The following is a 22968-nucleotide window of genomic DNA, read 5'->3' on the forward strand; positions in this document are numbered from 1 at the left end:
TTTTTTAAGAATTTCACAATGCCCAGTTGGTTTGCTTACTAACCTCGTCCACCCTTTTGCAGGATACCTTAAGATTCATTTCGCTATGCACTTAACTCAGTAGAAGGTGATGTTAACTGAAAAGCAATTATTTTTGTTTATACAATTTTGTTTCTGAGCTTTCATTCCAAATTCTTGGAAATATTAATATTCACATGTAGGAAAAATTAAGAGTATACAATCATCTCAGTACACTTCAGTAAGAGGAGTCAACTGTAATTTAATTCATAACGAATTCATTTCAGGATTTACAAACCAATCTACTCAATTCTTTCGCTGATTTGTTATGCATAAAATAAAATGGTGATGTAAGAATGCATCACGGTTACACTGTATTTAGAGAACAAGATATTTTCTATTCAAATAAATCATGAATTAAAAACTATTAAGTTAAATCTATAAAGAGCCCATTTACAACAAATGGTGAATATTAGATGCAACATTTAGAAGAAGGATTAGGGTAAAGGGATACAATACTTATCCTATCAACCATAAGAGGCTGTGTTCAGTCAGTGAATAGTTAATGTATTACTACTGAGCAGTTGAGCAGTACATCTAGAATTATATTATTATTATCACTAATCTACCAGTTAAGTTAGGTTTTTGATGGACACAGCCACTAAATGTTACAATGGCAATTCTCTTGTCTTTCTTGATAAAATACAGCCCAACATCCTACTCTACAATAACCCCCTCTTCAATTCTGAATATTCCTTCCTCCCGTCATTCCACCTGACATCCCTATCCTAATCCTGCCCCTTCCTCACTTCCCTAATGTTCTCCCTTCCATCATATTCTTCAATATCTCACTGCCAATCACCATACTTTGCATCCAAATGTCTTGCCTCATGATTTCTCCCAACAATCCCTTCTCCCCCACCATGCCAAACACTTCCTTGTTTGTTTTCCTTTCAATCTACTTCACCTTATCCACATCCACCGTTCTAATTCCTCCAATCTACTCCTATCATCCTACTTCAATGACCATGTTTCCACAGCATACAAAACCACGTCCCGTATCAAAGTTTTTACGAGTCTTTTCTTAACATCCTTACTCAACGTTCCTGTCGTCAATTCCCTGCTCCTTGTGAAAGCTTCTTTGCCTAATACAATTCTCCGTTTGTCTCGACTACTTTGACCATTTTGGTCCACAACACTTCTAACATATGTAGAGAGTTCTGAAGCAGTACCTGCTAATTTTTGCCCTCCTATTTTAACATTTAGAATAGCTTTCCGCTTTCTAGAGGAAAAATGCCATGATGGACAGTATAGAGTATTGTATTATATGAGGGGCAGTCAAATCAAAACCGATCATCTGCTACAGCATGACCGTGGAATGGTTTTATGCAAAAGTAACAACCAAAGGCATAAATACATTTATCACAGTGTAAGAAGAGATGCTCAATTCCAGTTTTGTAGCAACGTTGGTCACTGGCCTATCTACAACCTCACCCACTATTGTTACACTTCCTCATCTGAATGAAACCGATGTCCACAAATGTCTTTCTTTTAGATTATCAAAGACAGGTAAATCACAAGATGAAACTATCGGGCTCTATGGAGGATGTTGAAGTGTTTCCTGACCAAATTGACAGCATGGGGGTGAGTATTAGCATGAAAAAGGTTGATTCCATTTGACAGCTTTCCGGGACGTTTTGACTTTTAGGAGTTCACCAGACAGAGCAGACATTCAATGATGAATTTCGTGCACTTCAGCACCCTCAGCCACCAGAAAACAAACCACACCTGTCTGCTCTTCTTTGCTTGCCTCCATTTCCACAGCTGGACGAATACACTAGACCAGTCTGCACACCAACAAGGACATAACCCAACAAATGCATGCACCTGTCAGTTGTCACTATGCAGTTCTACTGCAGTGATGGCAGTATTCATACGTAACAATAGTATTGCCACCTTTTGCCCATACTAAGTTATGGTGGGTGTTTGGTTTTCATTTGACTGTCCTTTGGCATAAAAATATTTTAATAGGCAACTGAGGTTACTTAGTTAAAATTTAAACAATGCATCTTGCAAATAATTCTGATAATTATAGAGTTAAAATTACAAGAATTTATTTCAGAAAGGAAGAGATTTCTTCTTAATAATCTAAGCTATGAGGGCAGTCCAGAAAGCACCTTACATTTGCATGTAGTGAGCAAAGTAGTTGGGGGAGCTGAATGCTTGCTGTTTTGACACGCTCCTTCAGCTGCAGTATTTGAAAGGCCATGCCCCCTTTTTGTTTACAGCAATAAGTCACAAAGAACAATGCAATTGAAAAATGAGGGTAGAAAGAGGAACTTTGCACTTCCACATAAAGATTTAATACTTCACACGACCATGGTTTCGATGCTGAGCATCATCTGGTGATGATGGTGCTCAGCATCAAAACCATGGTCGTGTGAAGTATTAAATCTTTATGTGGAAGTTCAAAGTTTCTTTTTCTATCCTCATCATTCCACAAAGTTAAGCCTGAAACTGTTATATATACAATTACAAATTCCACCAAATGTACAATCCATCTAATGATACGGTTTTTATTGGCAATAAGCTTCGAAGCTGCTGCCATTCATTGGGAAATTTTATGCTGCACACTGATTAAGTGACAGGGTTTTGCATCACTGGTGTTGTTAGTTTAAGAGTGAATAGATGAATGTCCAAGAAGTGGCCATCCATCTGTTCATCTATCACAATGCTAGGCCCACCACTCCTCGGTCCTCGTCATGAACATTGGTGCTGTGGCCATTTTTAAACATGAATGCACCACTGCATCACTCCACCTTTGCTCATTATTCTGCATCAATTACACTTCACAAAGTTGCCTATGAATATCATCTGACTAGTGATTTTTTTGCTAGTGAAAACCTAATCACCAATTGCACCTCACAACTTGAGGGATTCTCTATAGCAGCACAAATTGTAACAGTTTGCAGAGTGAGCAAAGTAGAAGAACCACAGTCTGCACACTACCACAGTAGGATGCGTGCTGAATATAGGGACGTTTAGACACCAAGATGGTGCTCTAGCCATACCCACCGCCACGCTAGGCTGAAAAGTAAGTTACTTTCTTGACAGCCCTCTTATAAAAAATGTTGCCGATTGTGCAGCACAAATTCTTTTCTTATATCAAAAATGTATTTGTGAATTAGACTTGTATCTATTATTACAGTTTAGAATAATTTTATTCTACTGTTTCTGGATAAGTATTTATTATCCATAGTAAAAGACTGAACTTTTCTATGAGTCTGTGGAAAAGTACAGTCTTTTAGTATTGATAAAATAAGTGTCACTAAAATTAACTATGCAGTTCATAAAAGGCATCACAATAACAAGTAACATCACTTTCTGACATCTAAAGGTTTTTATCTTATATCATATAAGATCAATTAAATTATAAATTAACTTAAATAGATAGATTCCTACTTCTGATTGAGGCCAGGGAGAAATTTTAGTTTACCAACATTAAATTGCTATTGTTGAAATTTTATTTTTTGCAAATCATGAGAAAACATTACTCAGTGATAACAACTCAAACATCAAAATATGTTATTAACAAAGTGTCGAATTTGCACATCTGGTATAAAAATAACAAATACATAAACAATTTTTAAATACTTATAATATTTTATACTACTCACATAAAGTTTATACAGCAATTTACATACACCAAAAAATAAATTGGTGAATTCATGTAGGGGCGTTACATTTACTTAACATACATTTACTAAACATAGAAAATCCAAGATCTGTACCTTAAGATCATGTAAAAACAAAAAAAATAAGTTTAAAACACATAAATGCAACAAAAGTGTTTGTTCCAACAATGATTCATTTTTTATTTATGCACGCAGAAAATTAAAACAACAAACACCAAAAAATGCATATGTTGAAGGCACGGGATAGGCATTATAAAAAATAGCTCCATGACATATGTAGTCTCAGTGTTCAGGTAAGGCATGCAACACTTCAAAACAGACAGCAATTAAAATGTTTAGGCATTGTTGTTTGGCATAGTTTATTTCAGCACTCCTGGGTGGCGTCATGTCCAAAGAAGGCAGTCAAAAACTTTGTACGAATTCAGGATGCAAGTCCAAAAACAGCCAATACCTCACTACAATCTCTTTTTTTTCATCATTACAGCCTTTTTCTTTTGCTTTTCCATCTGCTCTTTCTTAATGTCTTCTAAATCTTCCAAAATGCCTGAAAGAAAAAGAATTATTTTGCATGAATGGGCAACATATGTAGAAGAAGCACATGGCTGACAATTAGATGTAGGAGTTGTGATAATAGGAGGTGCTTGATTACTGAGACATACGATGTAGCAAACAATAATTTAAAACAACATACTAAATTTACTAATATTTAACGTATTACGTTAAGGTATAGCTGGCAGGGTATTTGGCTGAAGACCTATGGATTGAATAAAGGATGGATATTTGTGAGAAATAAATTCCAAAAGTTCAAAAAAATTGATCTTCACCATATATTATGAGCAATTTTCTCCTTCCCTATGGGTTTATATCGGAGAGTAAATACACCACAGCCAGGTTTGTCTTGCTTCATTCAATAACTTTTATATCATTCATGGGTTTTGTTTTCAAAATTGAATTGCCTATTTATATGCATAATGTCAATTAATTAACTTTATGTATTTCAAATGTCAATTTTGTAAGAGAAGAGCAGAGGGGGAGATAGATACATAGTGAATGATGAATGAAGTTAATATTTCAACATTGTCACTGATATAGTAAACTTAATATAAACTTTTCAAGACAATGAGTTAATTGATGTTTATTGGTTCTTAAAATACATGTTTGAGACATGTACGAAGCACATCACATAATGTTCTTGAGATGGATATCAACTTACCTAATTTTGTACTCACAAACTCCTCTTTCATTTGTTGAGCAAAGTTTGACTCCATGCATTCATCATCATCTTCATACTCAACACGTGAATAACTATGTAGGATATGAGAGCATAAAAAATTAACACCAGATTGAGATGGTTAATAGAATGCACACTACACTATTGAGATTTCAAAGCAACTTACCGAGATTTGTCATAACCAAAAATTTCTTTTATATATTTAGAATAATCTTCCCCTTCTTCAGGGCCATCATCAATGAAATCATCAAGTTCAGAATCATACTCATCATCACTTTCAATTCGTCCTGGAAGTAAAATATTTGATTTTCAGACATTTTTATTTTGCAGCGGCAAAAGACAGCCATTTCTGTTAATGGACATGAGCTATGTAAAAATCATCTCATACACAGGTATGTACTCAACATGAAACAAAATCTGTTTTCTAGATGATGTGACAGATTGACAGCTAACGTACCAATCCAGGATATGACTACCATTAAGAACTCCCTTAGGATGTGGGATAACCTGAAACAATCCATCAGGGTGAGGAGGGAAGGTGGTGGGGTCATGAGCCCACGTCAAATGTTTTCATTCGCTGTAATAGATGGGGTAACAATAACAACTGAATCTAATCGTAGCAAATGCTATATCAAGCGGCCAAGGAGAAAGTTTTCACTGCATTTCCTACAACCTGCTTCACAAGATACTTGACTTGCGAATGACACAAAAGCTTTATCGATGAAAGAAGGCTAACATACAAAACATTTGGTGATTTGAGATGTTTTTTAAGTCTCACATAATGTATAATTACAGGAATCAACCTGGTGGTTGGTCTTGAGAAGTGAAGTCAAACTAAGTCTTAAGGTGCATGAAATGTACACATTCTGGATGGAGAAACTAGCTTTACTCCATGTGCTATCTGCAGTTTTCAGTGAAGATTAGGTGAACAGAAAATTAGCAGCTTTGATTTTAGCCATCCATATGGATGATGCAGAATTTGAACCAAAGAGCTAACATTCAGCAGCCCAGTTCATCTACCCACCTCACTACCATGATATCATGCATGATTACAAAATTCCAAAAAAATGTGAGCTTAATCTTCTCTTTCTCTAATCCACAAATCAAAGGGTATCAGACCATGAATTACATAAGTTATCCACCAATTAAATGCAGAGTTTAGTTGGATAGCCCAGGGCCTGACACAGGACAAACAAATTTACATTTGCCACAGTATTTACAAAGCATCTAAAAAAAAATAATTTGGGATCCCTCAGCATCTGGAAGGGACAAATATAATATTTAATGTTTTGGATAGCCTTCATTTATTGATATTTTCAAGAAAATCTTCAAATTTTTAACTAAACATGATATCGATCGGGAAAATTCTCTTTCTGAATCCTCTGCCTATGCGTACATAGTTACCCAGTGAAATCAGGTACTCAGAAAATGATTAACTCAAAACTGCACCTTGTTTTTATTCTTGGAAATAAATTAATGTATTTATTCATTGAGGAGTTTATAATGTGCAAATGGAAATATAAGTGACTCATGAGAAAATATCCATGAGCATGCAAAGCCAGACAATTACTTACACTCATATCAAAAATTCTCCCTGAAATGAGTTTGATTGACAAAGAATCTAATTTACAAAGAAAGATATTAAAAATGGCCAAAATGGAACGACATCTGTGCAACTCACTTTTAGCAGGCCTCCTCATTCCTTGAGGTCTTGGCCTCCCCGGAGGTAGGAACCTACCACCAGGTGGCCCTCTGCCTGGGGGCATCATTGGCCTCCGGACCTCCCCTCTGTCATCCTGCCTCCTTCCTGGAGGACCACTTGGCCCATCCCTTGAAGGACCCCTTGGTGCATCCCTGGAAGGACCCCTTGGTTCATCCCTTGAAGGAACTCTTGGAGCATCCCTTGAAGGACCCCTTGGTGCATCCCTGGAAGGACCCCTAGGGGCATCCCTTGAAGGACCCCTTGGTTCATCCCTTGAAGGAACTCTCGGAGCATCCCTTGAAGGACCCCTTGGTGCATCCCTTGAAGGACCCCTTGGTTCATCCCTTGAAGGAACTCTCGGAGCATCCCTTGAAGGACCCCTTGGTGCATCCCTGGAAGGTTCCCTTGCCACATCCCTGGAAGGACCCTGAGTACCTGATGATTGAGGCCGATTGATGGGAGCCCTATTCCGGTTATCCCCAGGCACTGACTGCCTCACGGGTGCACCCTGTCTTTGGCCTGGCAATGCCACCCTTCCCTCCTGGTTTGCCTTCTTGGGTTGCTGATTACTGCTGGGGGTGGTCTTGGAAGGGAGACTTTGATTATTTGGGCTGCTAAGACGATCCTTGAGCAGACTGCTTGCAGAGGGGTTGGGCACATTCTTGGATGGCCTCTCCTCAATTCTCCTCATGGGATCGGTGGGTGCTTTGGGAATGCCACCATCTCTGTTCACAGGTTGATCATACTTGGAACTACTAGCACCATTGTTGACTTTTGATGGTTTGACTGGTAACCGGGAACTTTCGGGGGGATTGGTCCTCCTTTCTTCCTTCACGGGGGGTCTCATGGAATTACTAGATTGCTTCCTATCATCTCTTATCACAGGTTTCGGGGATGAATTGCTAAGGTCTCTTTCTTCTTTTATCACAGGTTTTGACGTTGGCCTCATTTGACTTCTTTCCTCCTTTATCACAGGCTTTGGAGCTGGGTTCGATGACCTTCTATCATCTTTGACCTCTGACCTTGGTGGATCCCTCATCAGCTTCTTCTCTTCGATTGCAGCTCTTTTCTCTTTTAAGGAAGGCACATTTTGAGCAGGTGATGGTCTTGCGTCTTGATATGATTCTCTCACTTTATGACTTTGTTGAAGGCTGTTTCTTCTCACGTCATTAGATCTATAGTCTTGTTCCCCAGCTGATGAATGTGGCCGGCTGGTGCTGTTCTGTCTCGCAGCCTCAGGCACATGCTGCTTCATTTGACTCATCTCCCTGACACTACTTTGCTGAGATTCTCTCTTCTTCATCTGCTGTTCATTATCATTCCCCTGCATCCCTAAGTTAAGAATAAAAATCATACAATTCTCATTAGTTTTCATTATTAGTCCACTCAAGTATTATTTTAAATCCACATTTAAAGAATTTATTTCATACTTTTCTGCGATAGCACATTGTAAACAATTTAGCCATGTGTACCTTAATAGAATAGGTTCACAAAAACTGAGAAGTAACTTGAGTTACAGTATAATAATAATAATAATTCATTTTGAAAAATGGTACAACCATATTAAATGTCGTGAATATAAATATTATTTAACATGTAAAAATAAGTTCTCAAATGTGATGAAGATTGTAACAAAAGAATTCATCCGATGAGTAAAGAGGGGGAGCCAATAACCAGGTATATGTACCCTATTCTTGAAACTCTAGTTACCATCTGATTTCAGCTGAGTTGGCCGATAGATATACAGTTGTATTTTCATATTACGAAATGTGTTGTAAGTTGATGATAATCTACAATAAGTAGTATTTAGATTTGATTTACCTCTTGTGGAGTAGTTATGGATGTTAGATCTTAATTGGTAAGTTTCTAGATTAATTTTCACATGAATAAGAGCCTTAAAGATATATAAACTAAATACAGTCATGATTCCGTACCTAATAAAAAAAGGTTTGCAGGAATCATGTGGTGGTATATTAGCAAGAGAGCAAATAGCTCTCTTTTTTGGTAGCAAAATTTGTTTAGCATGTGGGGAATGACCCCATAATTCAACACCATAATTCAAATGACATTGAGAGAAGGCTTGGTGAAGTGTTAAATGATACTCAATGGAAATGAGAAAGCTGAGCTGTCTTAACTTATAAACAGCTTTACTCAGTTTATTACAGGTCTGACTGAGGTGAGTCTCCCAGTTAAGTTTTGTATCAATATAAATTCCTAGTATTTTAGCAGTTTCAACATCAGTTATTTTGGATTTAAGACTGCACACAATATGCTGAGTTTTGTTAGTATTTAAATGTGAATGATTAACAACAAACCATTCCTTAGCCTGTCTTTGCGTAGCACTAGAGTGTACCTTTGCATCTTCTAGATGTTGACATTTTTGCACAAAAGTAGTGTCATCAGCATATAAAAGAGATGTAGGTTTCATATATATGAGTACATGCATTACGTCACAGGTGGAGAAAAAATATACTGAGAGAGGAAGAGGTCATTACTATGAAAGAGGAGGGAGAATAGTTACTAAAAACTGTCAGGAAAAAAGGAAAGCAAATTATGTCTCATTATTTCAGGCAAGGGCCACATGTATCACTTGCCCTGCACCCCACATGATAAATACAGGGTGTGGAAACATAACTTCCTTTTTTACAAAGCAAAACCCCTTTAAAAAAGGAAGTTACGTTGCCGCACCCATATGCACCTGGTTTGATTCCTATTCCTGTGCACCTTTTCCACTGTAGATCTTACACATAAGTAACAGCCCTTTTCATGGCTATAGTGAAACAATTCATTACTTTATGAATGAGTCAACACAATTCCAGAGCCAAAGTTTTGAATTTAATTTTATAAAGAGACTGAATGGAATCTTATTGCCTCTGTGGTTCGTCTAATCTTAACAAATAACAAAGTTTATAAAAACATCAATTCACTTCCTTTAATTACACCATTTCATGGCCTAGAAATAAAAATCTTGGCTTAAATCATGTAAAACTTACTCAGGTTCCCACATGGAGTTTCTATAAAAATGCAGTCCAGGTTTCATTGCACTGCAACATCTTTGGGAATGACAGGAGCAGAATTCTGAGCTTTCAAAGTATAATGAGAATGTGGGAGGATTTGCTCAAGATTTATGGGAGTGAGTGCTCATGTCTTGGGTACTGGATTACAGATACTTCATGTTTATTTGAAGGCTGAGCAAAAAATTAATATAGCAGGGCTCTTTTTATGAAAAGGTGTAGTTATGACTGACCTTAATTTATCTCAGCTGAGTTTGGCCTTCCTCTATTACGTCTACATCAAGTTCATTAAGAACAAAAGTTTGTACATCCAAGTCGACATCGCGTAAGGGATTTCACCCTCATAAGTGCTTAAAATTATCTTTGGAATTATTATTAATTTTGTTCACACCATAATTATTAGTTACGGTAATCAGTCAGTAGTTGTTTTTGCTGAACATGGGCTAAGCACTGCTACACTTCAATCTTAGCCTAACCCACCATTAAATACTATAACATACAACATTAAAATAAAGTAACCTTATACTTCCTGCCTTCACTCCATTCAACTTGTCCAAACTTTTCCTTCCTCTCCCTTTCTCCCCTCTATCACAGTCTTTGCCATTTCCTCAGCCACTCAATTTTCATTTTCCCGCCTTCTTTAACTTTCTTCCCACCGTCTCTTCTCCTACCATGCCTAACTAAGTGAACCAAAGTTCAATATATAACCTCACTTTAAATTCTGGTAGCTCTAAAAGTTACTATTAAATATATTTTTCAAACTAACTAACTAATAACCTTCTTGCAAAAGAATTGTTAAGTACTTTTACCTCAGCCATGAAGGTATACGGGATTATTTATAACCAGTAAAAAAGAAAGTCCCACACATTTGTGCAAATGATACGCTACATAATTATTCCACACTCATAAAAATCATATTTATTGCTCAGATACCTATATTCATGGTATTACTACTGACTAAATAAACAAAAAATAACTCCACTCAATGAGCTACAATCAAAATAGAACACTAATAAAACATAACAGATAGAAAATTTGTTATTCAAAAAACAGCAAACTAATTATTCTCAGATTCAACAGACTATGCACCTCACAGAGTCAATTATAATATAAAATTGTTTCAAATTACAAACTCTCTGAAGATTTTAAAATGTATTCTCAAAGTGAATAACCAAAAAATAGGTAATAATTTTTCATTTGTTTGGTAAATGCCACATAATGCACACCCCCTCTCACATTTTATAATATTTGAATATTTATTAAAATTCCTTTTTTAAGTATTTTGCAAGATGTTTTTGGCAATATATAATATACTCTTTAATAGCGTTAAGTATTCATTTTGTCCTGGAGATTTAAATGGTTCTATTTACTTTAAAGTTGTTTTTCTTTCAATGTTGTTCGCTAAAATGACAGGTAACAGTTATTTTCATTTTTTGAAGGACCCTCCTTAATCACTTAGGAAAGTTATATTTCTTGGGAGGTATATTTAAATTTGTAAGTAATTTTAACTAAGGTTGTTTTGTGTAGTTTTCCTGGTGACAATTTTAACATCATTTGTATAACTACAGTAAAATGGATTTTATAGTTTACTGGTGGGTCAGTTCTGCATGCATGTAGGAAGCACTGGAGTATATCAATTTTCCAACATTTACACTTTCAATTACAACATAGCAAAATGTAATAATTTTTTACTGTTTCAGTTAGAACAACACTACTGATCAAAATTTATTATTATCAATCCTCATTAAAATCTGGAACTCCCCCCCCAAACCTTAGAAAAAATGCTTATTGATCAATTCTTTCAGAACCAAACTGAAACAAATCTGATGCAACATAACCTCTGAAGTGGGTATTTTCTTACCACATCAAAATGTTTTTCACAAGAGAGTGAAATTACATATAAGTCTGTTAGTCTTACGCACTCATTATAAAACATATTGTTTTCATTTGGTAGTTAACATTAAAGGTAGGTTTGGCTGGAAAGACTGAGCACCTCATTTCTTAGCCTTGCCTATTATGATACACCTTGATACCCTACACTACAATAAACTTCATTCATTTCACATTCCTCCTGGCTTCCTACATTCCATCCCACATGCCTATTACTTTCCTTTCCCTACCACGCTTGCCTAACATTTTATCCTCGGCAACATTTCATTGCCAATCAAATGCTCTGCATCCACCTTTCCTACCTCCTTTGGGTTTACAATCCCTTCTCCCCCAAACATGCCTAGTATTTCCTTTTTTGTTTTCCTATCCTTAGAATTTAACTGTTTCATCCTACTCCACAACCACACATCAAATGCCATCAATCTATGCCTATCCTCTTAATGACCAAGGTTCGATACCACACAAAACCAAGGTCCATATCAAAATTTCCATGAATATTTTCTGCTAACTGCTATTGCTACATGTCCCCGTCAACAACTCCCTTCTTAGTTCAATAGTTTCAGCCTCAACTTTGTGGAAGTTCATTTTAATAAATGAAAAAGAAACACTTTGTTTCAATCCACCACTTTATTACAGGTACGACTAGTTTCGACGCTACGGCGTCATCCTCAGGTACAAAGTTTAAAGTCACAATCATTGTATATATACCCTCTTCTGGAAAGGGTGGGGGAGTTGTGGGAAGAGGGGGCGGGGAGGGGAGTACGGGGGTAGGTACGAAAGAATGTGGGAGAGGGTAGGAAACACCAGGAAAAGCGTTAGTGAGTGGGGGGGATTGGAAGGTGGATTAAGAGAGGGGAGGGGAGGGGAGCCACCTTCCAATCCCCCCCACTCACTAACGCTTTTCCTGGTGTTTCCTACCCTTTCCCACATTCTTTCGTACCTACCCCCGTACTCCCCTCCCCGTCCCCTCTTCCCACAACTCCCCCACCTTTCCAGAAGAGGGTATATATACAATGATTGTGACTTTAAACTTTGTACCTGAGGATGACGCCGTAGCGTCGAAACTAGTCGTACCTGTAATAAAGTGGTGGATTGAAACAAAGTGTTTCTTTTTCATTTATAACTCCCTTCTTCTTGTAAAAGCTTATTTCTCAAATGCAATTCTTCTTCTTATGGCCCTATTACTTCAATTATCTAGGTCCAACACATTTCCAAGAGAGGTTCCACTTTTTCTAGTTTTTTTTCCCCCAAATTTTCATGTTTAATAGCCTTCCTCTTTCTTGAAAACATCATAGCTTTCATTTTGTTTACATTATAATATATGCATAGAAGGTCAAAAATTATACTAAAAATATTCCGTACACACATTTTCTTTTTCATGACAATGGAATATTGAAGACTGATAGTGGAGAGAATGTTGGGTAAACAAAGTAAAGGTAGGAAGGGATAGGCATGTTGGAAGGACTGAAGTCAGGCAGGAGTTGTGTGAAGTTGAGGAATGGTTTAATGCAATGTGGGGTTTAGAGTATTTATTTTTAGTCATAAGAGGTGGGGTTTAGAAATAGCAGTGCTTAGGAAATGGATCCATAAAAAAATCTACCCTGAATTATAGACTATTCTTTATATTAATGGTTTTTCTTTGCATATCAATTATGGGTAGTGGGTCATGAATGAACTTATTTGGGTATATGCCTTTCCTTTTTTTACATTTTACTGTAGTTAAAATTGCATGCATACAAAGAAATCAGAGCAAAGATTTTGTATTTGTGAGGGTCTGCCAACTATTGAAATGATTATGCAATGATGAATTTGATCCTATGGAGGATTCATCTTATCTCTTGTTTTGTAGTTCCCCTTTAAGGTTTCTTGGATAATCAAGGCACTGTTAATGCCTAATGCATACATGAAAACCAAAAATGGAGGCAGCAAAGTGGTTCCATGCCTTGCAACTCATGAGGTGCCACCTGAATTCAAACATGTAAAGCATTTAACCATCCTCATGCTTCATATAGAACCAGGGCAAAAATTCACTCAAAAATTTAAATATAGCTCATACATTAACAGCCAACATATTTGAAATTTTTAAAGCAATAATTTTGTAGGTAATGGTAAATAATGCTCAGCTAATGTTTACGGACTGATTGTGAGAATGCTTCGATCATGAGATAAATATCATCAAATAAAATGAGGGAACACCACATGAAACTCAAAAAAATAATGGTTCTTTTATGTTCTCCTTCTCATGCGTTTAAGTTTGAAATGTCTGGAAAAAATAAGAAATGTTAGAAATACACAGCATGGAAAAATTCTATAAGAAAATTATATTACTTTTTAAATTACCCCTTGAGTTTTGTAGATATTAAGCAACAAACTCTAGTGTATATTATTTATGCTTTGATAGTAAATGCCCAGAGAAGTATACAATTACATGTATATATATCAGCATAAGTACCTTAACTTTCCATATATAACATGCATTTATGCCATATGGTTCTGTCAAACAGGTAGGATGTGTATTAATTATGGTGATAAACAAACAATGTAATGAGCAACGATAACTTCTTTAAAGGATACCTAATGAAATTTTTACATATACCTTATTTCCCAGCATAAGATGCACTTATTTTACTTCAAAATGCACTTTAAAATCTACCTGCACCTTATGCGATGGATATAACTTTGACCTATAGGTGCAAGCCAATTTTCTCAAAAAATACTTACTATCTATATACATAAAACAAAGTTGTAAATCGTGTTAGTTACAACATTTATAACTCAGGAACGGCTGTACCGATTTTCATATTTAGTTTTTTGGATTTGTCTCAGCCCAGAATAGCAGAATAACCATTAAATTTTAATCATATAAGTATAACATCATAATATTGTATCATAAAATATCGTATCGCTTCATTGAAGAAATTTCAACGTCGGAACCAAGGTGTCGTGGTTCCTGGTCATCCGGATGTGCATTCTAATTACGCTCTTGGCCGTATTTACACAGTTCATCCGAAGAATGATGAATGCTTCAACAAGTATTTGCGGTTGTTACTGGTGAATGTTTGAGGGCCAACATCATTTGAATCACTATGAACTGTTAATGGTGTAGTGTGCCCAACATTTTGTGCTGCATGTCAAGAGCTCAATTTGCTTGAAAACGATAATCATTGGGACATGACAATGGATGATAACTATTTCTGCATCTCTAAGTCAGATACGCACATAATTTGATATCATTCTTCCCACATGCCTCCCATCCAATCCACGTGACCTCCAAATGATCCACGTGAGAACAAATACAAGGATAACATGTCATAAGATATTTTACATCGAATTCGTGTAAATTCAAGAAATCTCAAGATTGAGGTAAATGAGAAGATGCATAACCAGGCTTTGCTGTTGATTGAAGAAATATATTACCTTGTGTGCGGCAGTTTATTAGTGAAGTTAGGAATGCCAGCACCAGATGGTGGAAAGAGCGACGTGTTTAATCGAGATAGGAACATGAACGTGAATAAGATCGTCATGAATTAGACCAATCAGTTCAAACGAATGTACCCCTGTTGAATCCCCAACAGAAGGAAGTGTATGATATATAAACGAAGGCAATTGATGATGGAACTGGTGGCTTATTTTTCCTGGATGCCCCTGGTGGAACTGGGAAGACATTCCTCATATCATTGCTTTTGGCCACTGTTCATGCTTGATTGGACATTGCTTGGATATAGAGCAGTTGCTTCTTCTGGCATAACAGCCACATTGTTGGAAGGATGTCCAAAGGGTCATTCAGCATTAAAATTTCCATTACACCTACAAAATTCTGAACAAGTGACATGTAACATTTTGAAACAGTCCGCAATGGCCAAATTTTAGTGGCATCTAAGATCATCATATGGGATGACTGCATGATGACACACAAACGTGCTGTCGAAGCACTTGACCAGAAATTGAAAGATTTGCACAATGACTCGAGATGCTTTGGTGGTGCAATGATTTTGCTGTGTGGCAAATTTCACCAAACACTGCCAGTCATTCCAAAATCGACTGCTGCCAATGAGATAAACGCTTGCCTCAAATCATCAAATCTGTGGTGCTATGAGAAGAACCTTCAACTGACAACAAACATGAGAGTTGCACTGTTAAATGATCCATCTGCTGACGATATCTCCAAGCAATTTTTGACTATCAATAAAGGCCATGCTCCTGTCGACCAATTGAGTGGATTGATTTCATTTCCTCGGAATTTTTCAATTTTGTTCAATCAAAAGATGACCTCATTAACAAAGCGTTCCCGAACATCATTGGAAACCACAAAAATCACAAATGGTTGAGTGAGCAAGCAATTTTGGCGGCTAAGAACAAAGATGTGGATGACTTAACCTTCATAATTCAGAATCAAATCGTTGGTACTCTGCATTCATTCAAATCTATTGACTGCATAACAAACAAAGACGAAGTCACCAACTATCCATTTGAGTTTTTAAACTCCGTGGATGTGCCTGGCTTACCACCGCACAATTTACAGCTGAAGGTTGGCTCGGTAGTCATGATGCTTCAAAAACCTAAACTAACCAAAACTATACAATGGAATGTGTTTGTTGATAAAAAAACTGATGATCAATGTGATTCATGCGACTATACTCAAAGGAAAATTCAAATATGAGGAAGTTCTCTTTCCAAGGCTACCCACGATCCCAACCAATATGTCCTTTGAGTTTAAATGAATTAAATTTCCAATTCATGTTGCACTCGCGATGACAATAAAAAAATCACAAGGCCAATCGAGTGTTTGTGGTCTGAATCAAGAAGACCCATTTGTTTCTCATAGTCAATTATATGAGGCATGTTCATGTGTTAGTAAACCATCCGCTTCATTTGTTCTTGCTCCTGATAACAAAACAAAAAAGTTGTGTATGAGAAGGTGCTCAAGAGAATAAACCCGAATGTAATATGCATAAATTGAATAAAGAAAATGTCCTTCTTACCAGCCATTGTAATAGTTATTTTTGTAGTTTTATAGAATTTTTTTCCTCATACAAAATATTATAACAAGTCAAATATGATTCAAATTGGTACAGCCGTTCATGATTTATAAATGGTGTAACTAAACTGTTCATTGATTGTTAATTGTCCTGAAGTTCGCTGGGTCAGCTAGTCAAATATATTTTCCCGCATCAGACAAATAAAATGGTTGCCCTTATTACATACTACCTTGATCAAAAAGTTCCCGGAATAACCACCGTGTGGCGCTCCCATCGTTCCGATTTGAGTTCTGTTTTTTTTTGTTAAATTGGTACATCTGTTGTTGATATTCCCTTTAAATCTTAGTGTCATAACTTGACATTTGCAAAAGTTACGTAGCCAAGAGTACATCAATCTCTGTGTGTGTTGGCAATTTTTTACAATTTCAGAAATGGATTTAAATTTGCAACAACGAACTTGTATTAAATTTTGCGTAAAAAACGGATTTAGTGGCGCACGGACGTTGGAAATGTTGGAAAAGTGTTTCGGCAACGATTCTCTAAAAAAAACGGTCGTTTACCAGTGGCACGAGCGGTTCAGAAGTGGTCGTGAGTCAATCGAAGATGATGAACGCAGTGGCAGACCATCGACATCGAAAGTCGGTGAAAAAATTGATAAAGTAAAAGAAATGTTGGTCAATAACCGCAAATTAACCATCAGAGAAATAGCGGAGGACTTGAACATTGCCTATGGATCCGCCCAAGACATTGTGGTTAATGATTTGGGTTTCCGTCGTGTAGCAGCAAAGTTGGTGCCAAAAGACCTCAATTTCATGCAAAAAAGAGACCGTGTTGACGTCGCAAAAGACATGATTTGCGAGGCTGAATCCGATCCCACATTCATCAAAAGGATCATTACTGGAGACGAGACGTGGGTTTATGAGTACGACACGCAATCCAGATATCAGGCAAGTGAATGGCGTTCACCAAATGAGCCGAGACCAAAAAAACCACGTCGTTTTCAGTCAAAAAAGAAGGCAATGCTGACGGTTTTCATGGATTACAACGGTGTAGTGCATCATGAATTTTTGCCAGAAGGCCAGACAGTAAACAAAGAGTATTATTTGGGCGTTATGAGACGTTTGCGTGAAGCAATTCGCCGAAAGAGACCAGAAATGTGGGCAGAAAACTCGTGGATTTTGCACCATGATAACGCACCGTCACACAGTGCTATCATTATTCGTAATTTTTTGACGAAAAATGCAACAAATACCATCCAACAGCCACCGAATTCACCTGATTTGGCTCCCTGTGACTTCTTTCTGTTCAATCGAGTTAAAAAACCATTACGGGGAACGCGTTTTAGCAGCCGAGAGGAAGTAATGGAAAAATCGCAGGAAGCACTGATGGACATACCGAAAACCGAATATAAAAAATGTTTCGAGGATTGGATCAAGCGCTGGCATAAGTGTGTTGCAGTCGATGGGGATTACTTTGAAGGGGACAATATAGATTTAGATGAATAAACTTGTATTTTTAATTTTCTGAATAAATTCCGGGAAATTTTTGATCAAGTAGTAGTTTTGAGGGGAGGCGACCGACAGCTAAGGTCATTTGCGCCATAGGGGAAGGACAGGAAAGGATGAAGGGTGGAGAGAAACCCGGCGTCGGCATTAGCCTACTCTTTACGAAAGGCGCCAAGGGGTCCGGTAGTATCTTTATGATATCACTGTTTTGAGTCAGTAGTAAACAACAGAGTATTAATATTTTGTTGAGAGTATTTCCTAAAAATATGCCCAAATAAATAGTAAATATATACACCATAGTGCATTTAGCTACTTCCCAAATGTGGCGCTGCCATGAAACTTAATATGCATTGGGCTAACACTGAGTTTTCTTCATAATAAGTGTTAGCATAAAAATAATTTCATACTTTTTTCTCTGAACCAAGCATTTTTCACTGATTCCGACATGAAAAATTAGGGTGTATCTCATTTGCCAGTGCATCTTAAGGGCCAGGAAATCCGGTACTTCAACTACCTAAAATTTTACATTTAATTTAAATTTGTTTGAAAATAATAATTAAAATTAAACTTTCTCAAAAACTGAAATTTTCAATTTGAAAGTCACAGTCTTTAATTGATTAAAAAAACATTAGACATGAATATTTTGCAAATTAATTTTGCTTACTTAGTCTCTAAAATCATCACCTTCTTCCTCCTTTCTGCTCCGTACTTTCTATGCATTCATCATTCCATAGTATGGCATCTTTGGTGACATCCATGGCAGCCCTACCAATGCATCCATGGCTTTATCCAAAGCCTCACTTAAAAAGGCATAGAATTCCAAGATTCTTTAATCCATATTTGATCAAATTCAGTTAAATTTAAAATTTGGTCATTTCTTCATACCATTTGATATGACATCATTGGCGTAGAATATATTTAAAATTAGTAGTGTATATATTTTTTCGATATCCTGCATGTTATTTTTTTCATTTAATCGATCTATCTTTTTAACAGTATTCTCGCAAGATTTGAAAATATTTATCCTGTTATTAAATATTGATGTAATTACTTTCTTTCTTTTGATTTAAGTTTTTTCAAGTGCGCGATCAAACTAATATTTTTGTACAGGTGACGTGATTGGGATGTGTTTAGGTGAATTAACCCATTTGGTAAATTGAGATTTGCATGTTATTGATAGATTTTTACTAATTATTTTTCCCTTTCCCCTTTCTCTCCCATATCCTTCCTTATCGCCTACCCATTGTACCTGGTTCTTGCACCCGCTGCCACACACCTTTTTGGTGGATTGGGGCATATTTATGTTGATATTGATGGACATGCATGGCTGGTGACCTAAAACCCTCTGCCACATGCCCTTGCGGTGACTTGCGCCGTATTTTGTAGACGTAGATATATATTTAATACATTGTGCAGCATTGGGTAGGAAAGGGGGAGAGATTAAGCACAAGTGGTATGGCTTTCCAATGGCATTATCCCTCTGATGCAGAACAGCAGAGGGTCATAAGTTTCATATTATACAATGTGATAAGAAAATTTTAACAGTCCACATGTGAAAATATGGGTGTATCTTATACTGGGTGCATTTATGTAAGGAAAATGATGGCATTTAGAAAGAAATAATGAAAACCTAAGAGTGAAAATAAACATGAATCACAATGGTAGGGTGTACATTTGTGTGAATTATTTCCAGTTGAATAGCTCATTTGGTGTATACGAAAAATTTCAAATCATTGTTTTTTCTATTACTGTATTGAATGAAAAGGCATTAATAATGCGAGGTCACAATGCTTCTTATTTTAAAAACAATTCTTTTTGAGATGACATTCTACTAAGCTGGGCATTTTTTTAAACTCAGCTGGATTGAAACAGAGTAATGATATTGGTAATAATAGTGTTAAACTTCAACCCATTAACAAATTTCTACTAGGAAGGAAGAATATACTATGCCATTTTTAAAGGCTCTAAATCTGAACTGTATTTTATTACTTCAAGTATACTCCAAGAATCCGGTTTTAGACCACTCCTTTTTAGTTATTAATTATTTGCCTATTGGCATCCAACCTTCAAATAAGACATTAAGTTATTCAGAAGTATTAAAGATGGTAAAGATCTTTCACTACTTCAGAAGGACATTGATAAGCTGATGGAATGGAGTTTAGCAAATCAGCTTCATTTTAATACAAACATGTGCATTACTAATAGGTGCAGCTATTTCAGACTAAGAAACAAAGTTGATGGATTTAAGAGTGGTTTTTGATAACCATCAAATTTGAGCTTCAAGTGCAAGATATTACATCAAAAACATCACTGAACCAGGATTTTATCATTAGAATTCACATTTTTCAAACACAAGTTCCTGCAATGTATTATATAATTCTCTAGCTCATAGTATACTGGATTGTGTATATTTTGGTATGGTCACCCTGGACTAAAAAATGGATTAAGGTAATTGAAATAGTTTGAAGTGAATTCAATTAACTAACCCCATTAATGAATAAGCATTTCTGTATATTTATATGGCATAAGAAAGCCATTCAATAAATTACAATGAAAATCTTTTAATTGAACTATACAAAATGAGTATATTGTTAATTAATATATTGGTAAATATCATAGTAATCTCCATAGGACACAGTAAATATTTCACTGTTTGTACTATTTTCACTTCATGAAACCACTATGCATATTTTTACCCGCAAAGCAAGAGTTCTCAGTTTAATTTTTGGGAGAACTGAAAAACTTTAAATTAAATACACTAACATAACTTAATAATACAAAATAAATTTCAAGATATACATTGCATCAATGTTTTTCTTTGAAAGGTTACCATAAATTAAAAAATAAGTGATTTAAAATTTATCGCCTTTGCTATAGCAGCAGAAACACTAGCTATACTGAAAGTCTATCAACAATCCTGGTTGATATCAGCATGACCATAAAAAAGCTAATTCAATTAGTATAGAAAGCAAGGAACATCATTATGCAGAATATACAGGTGTATGGTGTGGAGGCACATATGACATGTTAGGGTCATATTCAATATCTGGACACAATGGCCTCTTAAGATTTGAAAATAATGATTGAAGCAAAAAGAAAATCTCTTTTAGAAGTTTTCCTTGATTACTTGGTGATTATGTGCAACAAAAAATTTGAAACAAAAAAAATAATTTTTCTCCCAATTTTGGCATAGCACTAGGAGTTGATCAAAAATGGTCCACTTTCATACGAATGGATGATATCAATCCTCATTATTAGTTTAAAGGTTACATCTTGACCATGGAAAATGATGTAAAACAATGAAAGTGGTGGCAAAAATAATTTATTAGAAGAATTCTGTATTTCTTATTTAATGATCATTTTATTTCATGCACAATATTTAATAACCCAATTATGCACATAATAGATTGTAACATGAATTAATAACATAGATGAACATATACACTCAAGTCCTGGGTGGAAAGAATTCATCTAGACAAATGAAACCCATTACCTCTGACTTGGTTAACAAGAATACTTCTCTTTTGCCACTGCGGCCTGCCATATATACGATTTATCATATCCTGTCTGAAATATCTAGTAAACTAATTTTGTTAGAAAGAAATTTTTTTACCAGAAGGACAGCATTTGAAGCAAAAAACATGCAGGTGGTTGGCAAAAAGTCTTCACACTGAATGATATGTTTTGATATTTTCCAACTTTGTATGAATGATAAAAATATATTCATCCAAAATGGTAAAATACAGTCCTCTTGAATATAAAACTAAACATTTACATTACACCCATTCAACAGTAAAACACACTCCACTCTACAACAAAGAGACCTACCACAAGGAAAATGAGCTATTACCGTTTCTATGAACAAATCAAGTCATGCTGATGAGAATTTTTAAAATTCAAGTAAAATAATTTAAACCTTAAAAAATTATGTGTTAACACGAGGGATAAATTTCTCATGTGAAGTTGTTAGTGTAGTGCTTCTGTGATGCTAGACTTTGCGTAAGGTTCTAATGAAGAATTGGATACGGACCTTTTTGACTTGTCCTCTATGGCATCCCAGGGATAGTTATAAAAAGGCCATTTAATACAATTAAAGATCAGCTGTTATTCTTAATTAATGAATCCATAAAAACTGGAATTTTCCCAAGCCCTCTTAAATCAGCAAAAATCATGCCAATATACAAAGGAAAAGGTTGCAAAATGGCAATGAATTCTTATTGACCAATATCCCTGTCGAACCAGTTGGGGAAAATATTTGAATTGATTTTTATCATCTTCTAGTATCATATCTTGAAACATATAACCTATTATCCACATCTCAACATGGATTTAGAAAAACAATGTTCGCTAAAACAGCCATCAGTGAATCAAACACTGAACAAACAGTGAATCAAATACTTTTAGGATTGGATAATAAAATTGAAACATCAGGATTATATTTTGATTTCACTAAAGCTTTTGACTGTGTCAATCATTAGCTACTCTTGTATAAACTGAAATGTTATGGTATAAGAGGCACATCCTACAAATGGATTGAATCATATGGCATCAGCATGTGGAGCTCTCAAGAAATGGCTCCAAATTTTTATCGCCTGGTTGAGAAGTGATACTGGGTGTTCCCCAGGGTTCTGTACTAGGCCCTATTTTATTTTTAATTTATATTAATGCTCTACCTGATAAGCTTATGTCCATAAAGGGAATAGACTCATTACTGTACACTGACAATACAAATATTATTGTGTCAGCCTCCTCAGTAGACACTTTGACTGAAAGAAGAGCTGAAGTAGCTCAGATTTTCAATTAATAGTGTCTTCTTCACTTCCTAAAACCCAATTTTAACAAGTCCAGCCTGATTTACTTCACTAATAAAAACTTTCCACTGCAGTCTCAGTAGATGCAGCAGGTGTAAGCATTCCCCAAAATTCCAGGACCCAATTCCTGGGAGTTGTACTGCA

At 35.9% G+C, this 22968-nt stretch overlaps 1 protein-coding gene across 1 annotated transcript in view; it reads right to left on the bottom strand.

Annotated features, from left to right (window-relative positions):
• Window positions 1-3564: 3564 nt before the first annotated feature.
• Window positions 3565-22968, bottom strand: part of LOC139697800 (protein SPT2 homolog) — a 37930-nt gene continuing 18526 nt past the window's right edge. Inside the window, exons 9-12 of the mRNA XM_071596645.1 lie at window positions 6605-7957; window positions 5090-5210; window positions 4906-4997; window positions 3565-4236 (exon numbers count right to left, since the gene is read on the bottom strand). Coding sequence (XP_071452746.1) covers window positions 4148-4236; window positions 4906-4997; window positions 5090-5210; window positions 6605-7957 — 1655 coding nt within the window. The 3' untranslated portion in view covers window positions 3565-4147. The remainder of the gene's footprint in view (window positions 4237-4905; window positions 4998-5089; window positions 5211-6604; window positions 7958-22968) is intronic.

This window comes from Hetaerina americana, unplaced genomic scaffold, assembly GCF_022747635.1.
Source record: "Hetaerina americana unplaced genomic scaffold, ioHetAmer1.1.p SCAF_8, whole genome shotgun sequence".
NCBI lineage: Eukaryota > Metazoa > Arthropoda > Insecta > Odonata > Calopterygidae > Hetaerina > Hetaerina americana.